The 3,935-nt window shown below is 34.2% G+C and overlaps 1 protein-coding gene across 1 annotated transcript in view; it reads left to right on the plus strand.

Moving 5' to 3' along the window:
- BIRC6 (baculoviral IAP repeat containing 6) overlaps positions 1–3,935 on the plus strand; it is a 271,529-nt gene that overhangs the window by 66,573 nt on the left and 201,021 nt on the right. Inside the window, exon 9 of the mRNA XM_023511826.1 lies at positions 733–791. Within this exon, the coding sequence (XP_023367594.1) occupies positions 733–791 (59 nt within the window). The remainder of the gene's footprint in view (positions 1–732; positions 792–3,935) is intronic.

A 3,935-nucleotide genomic window follows, 5' to 3' on the forward strand; every position in this document is an offset into this window, starting at 1 on the left:
ACAGCTCATAGCAACCTCCAACAACTGGGCTCAAGTGAGTCTCCTGCCTCAGCCTCCCAAGTAGCTGGGACCACAGGCGCCTGCCACGCCTGGCTATATTTTGGTTGCAGCCCTCATTGTTGTTTGGCAGCCCGGGCTGGATTCGAACTGCTACCTTAGGTGTATATGGCTGGCACCTTAGCCACTTGATGAGCCACAGGCACCGAGCCAGTCAAGGAGTTCTTTACAGCCCCTTAAAAATGAACAAAATACAAAACAAAAATAAAATATGTCAGTATACACACACATTCACAAATATTTGTACAGCTGTTCTGTTGGTTTTAGGGTAATTCATGAATTCAGTAACAGAATAATTCTGAATGTTTTAACACTGTAATTGTGTGTTTGATGCTATTAGCTGTTGCTGTCTTTTATGTTTTTATTTGCCCAAATAACCTAACCTCATGTAACAATCTTCAGATCCCTACAAATGTTATCATAGATTCTTAGAGGTTTCTGTACTTTATTTCAGGAGGAGATTTATTTAATGATATAAGATGATTCTTTGACAGTGTTACTGGTCAGTTATGACCTCAGACTATTGATGTCTTATTTAAGTTAGTTTTAATAATTTGTATGGTTATGTTTGAGTGTGCAGCGGTGGTTTTAACATGGTACTTTTTTCTTTGCTTTCTCATATGATGTATACTTCTTTTGAAATTGAAATATTTTTATTTTGTCTTTTGATTTAAGTGATGATTTACTGGAGGATTCTGACAGTGAAGAGCATTCCAGATCAGATTCTGTGACAGGTATGTAACAACGTATTAGGTAATAAGTTTTGTAAATCCTTGGATTTATATAGTTCTAGGTAAAGCTAAATTTAATTCTAAATTTCTTATTTAATGTAAACTCTATAAATTTTCACCAATATACATATAAAATAGAAATATTGCATATTATAGATCATGAATTCGTATTATGTACATACTTTCCTATAATTAAAATTTAAATGTGCCTATTTGAATGAAAGGAATTAAAGTAATAATTATATTAAAATTTTTTCATATATATGAGGCAATTCATCATTTTTTATTTGTATAATGCATTCTGTTAACTAAAAGTAATGTTTAAAGCTCTTTATTCTCCAAAGGAAACAAATAAATAGAGAATAAATTTTAATGTATAAAACTGCAGACATTGGGGCATCAAGTGAGTGCTCCTTTTGTACTAAGTCATGAAATAGTAAGACAAAGAAATATGTTTCATATTTTAATGTTATTCTACATGAGTGATCAAATGCTATAAAGATTAAAATACATTTTTACAGAAAAGTCTAGTCGTACATCTCAAAATACTTTTGCTCTGTTAGAATTTAAATCCTAACTGATTATATTTCCTAATATATGAAATAGTGATCCATTATTTAGAGTTTTAGGGATTATGTAAAATAAATGCATACAAAGCATCAAGCTTAGTGCCTGAGAAAGAGCCAGTACTTGTTAAAAAGTGACCATTACTATCTTATGGCTACACTTTAATGTCAAATCTTAGGTATTAAGGACATAGATAACTTAGTAAATCTTTTTAGAAGATACATGGCTTTGTATAGTACAGTTCTCAAAAGTTATATTTAGTATAGAGTCGTCAGTGTTCTCCAAATTCTGATTTGTCATGAAATCTTTTTGAAAGTCACTGAACAGAACACTGGACTGATTAGGGGTTAATAACTCTCAGCTGTTTTTTGAAACAGGTCTCCACAATGAAAAATAAATGTATAGTAAGTCCTAGAAAAATAAAGAATTGAATGCATTAGAAACATTCAGACTGATGAAGATGGTGGTCTTTTCCTCCTTAATTTTTCTTTTGCAAAAACAGAAGAGAGTTGCTTTTTCATTTTCTTAATCTGGTAAAGAAGAATCTTCTAGTCACTGGTCACCTGGAAACCTGGTTAGAGCTTGAAGCTTTTCATAAAATAACTCTGGCATTGTAAAGTCACTCGCCTTTTACAGTTTTTCCTTTGTAAAGTATTTGCACAAAATGTTCTTCCATGTTCTATTTTCTGTGTTAATTTTTTTTTGTTCTAACTATAACTTCCCTGTATATGTTACAGCTTTGGTCTTTTCTAACGTCTCAGTATGTGTTTTGTAATTATAATACTCATGTTTGGTTTATTTTCTTAGCCTTGTTTTTGAGACAGAGTCTCAAGTGGTCCCCCAGGGTAGAGTGCTGTGGCATCATAGCTCACAGCAACTTCCAACTTGGGCTCAAGCGATCCTCTTGCCTCAGGTTTTTCTATTTTTAGTGGTGATGGGGTCTCACTTTTGCTCAGGGTGGTCTTGAATGCATGAGCTCAAGTAATCCACCTGCCTCTGCTTCCCAGAGTGCTAGGATTATAGGCGTGAGCCACTGCCCCGAGCTGGGTTTTTCTACCTTTGTCTTTTTTAATCTATGTGTGTTTGATTTTTCACGCTTCCTTTAGATACTGTACTTCTGTTTACTTCCCAGTTACCTGGGAAATTACCATATATTTTTGTTGACTATAGTGACACCTTTCTTAGGGGTAGGAATATTGTGTATATGTAGTTAGCTGTGGTAAGAGAAAAAACCCTTCCCATTCACAAGTTTTAAACTTCCTCATTTGAGGATTTATAAGTAGCTCATTCATTCATAGTAAAATATGTAACTTCTAAATTTTGCTTTATTGAAAGACTGTGGGTGACTTTTTAGAGACTCAGGGGGTAGCGTGTGTATACTTGATATTAGTGGTTGATGTGTTCTGTACTCAAAATGTGAACATTTATTTATAGCACTAAGTATTTCCCATCAATTGAATAATACAGTCTGAAGAATTATAGAATATATTTCTTAACTATAGTAATATGAGTGCAGAGTAAGAGACATCAGTTTTTCAGTTGAAGGTCATGACTTTTGAAAGTATTTAGGTGGTTACAGAGAGAAATATTTGGTTTTTGGACCACATTCTAGAATTATGGATACATGGCTTGTTGTGAAGAATGAGTAAAGAAGGGTTCAAAATGAAATTTAATGGGTTTAGAAAAGTGTCTTAGATAAAACCTAAGTGCTGACCTCAGGAAGTGTGCTGGCAGAAGCGCTGTGAGTCTGACACTACCCGAATAGGCAGAATAAGGTTTTCCAAAATGTCTGAAGAATGTTACAATATGGGATGTTTGTAGGTGTTTGCGTAAAAATTCGTTTTGTGGCCTAGTTGGTTTTAAAATTTGAGATACATAGAGATGATAGGTTTCCTTACTGCGAGATTTGTCAGTGATCATTGTGCTTTGTCAGTTTTCTGAAGTAGAATACGTAGTTTATTGCCAAATGTTTGAGAACCAGTAATAAGGCCATTTGTTATGTATTTTTGTTTTTAATGAAGAGCCTTACCACACATCATTTACTTTTAATATTATCCTAAATAAATGTTAAGGTATGTAGTTAATGCTTTATTTGTTTTTGTCTTTATATATATGTAGACTACAGTTGTTTTTTTTCCTTGGCAATTTCTCAGCTTACTTTGTTGCCCTTGGTAGAGTGCAGTGCTGTCATAGCTCACAACAACTTTAAATTCTTAGATTCAGGCAAGGCTCCTGCCTTAGCCTCCTGAGTAGCTGGGACTACAGGCACCCACCATAGTGTCCAGCTATTTTTAGAGACAGGGTCTTATTTTTGTTCAGGCTGATCTCAAACTCCTGAGCTCAGGCAGTCTATTGGCCCGAGCCTCCCAGAATGCTAAGATTACAGGTGTGAATCACCATGCCTGGCCACATTTCCTACTATAACTTTTTTAAAAACTATTTAAGTAAGTTTGTCAGTTCAATTCAATAAACAGTTGAGTATCCTCAGGATTTATTGTTTATAAGGAAACAAAAAAAACCTCTCTGTCATCTTGCAATTTTCTTTTCTTTTTCTTTTTTTTTGAGACAGAGCCTCAAGCT

The sequence above is a fragment of the Otolemur garnettii genome, unplaced genomic scaffold (assembly GCF_000181295.1).
Source record: "Otolemur garnettii isolate 467f Iridium unplaced genomic scaffold, OtoGar3 scaffold00022, whole genome shotgun sequence".
Lineage (NCBI taxonomy): Eukaryota > Metazoa > Chordata > Mammalia > Primates > Galagidae > Otolemur > Otolemur garnettii.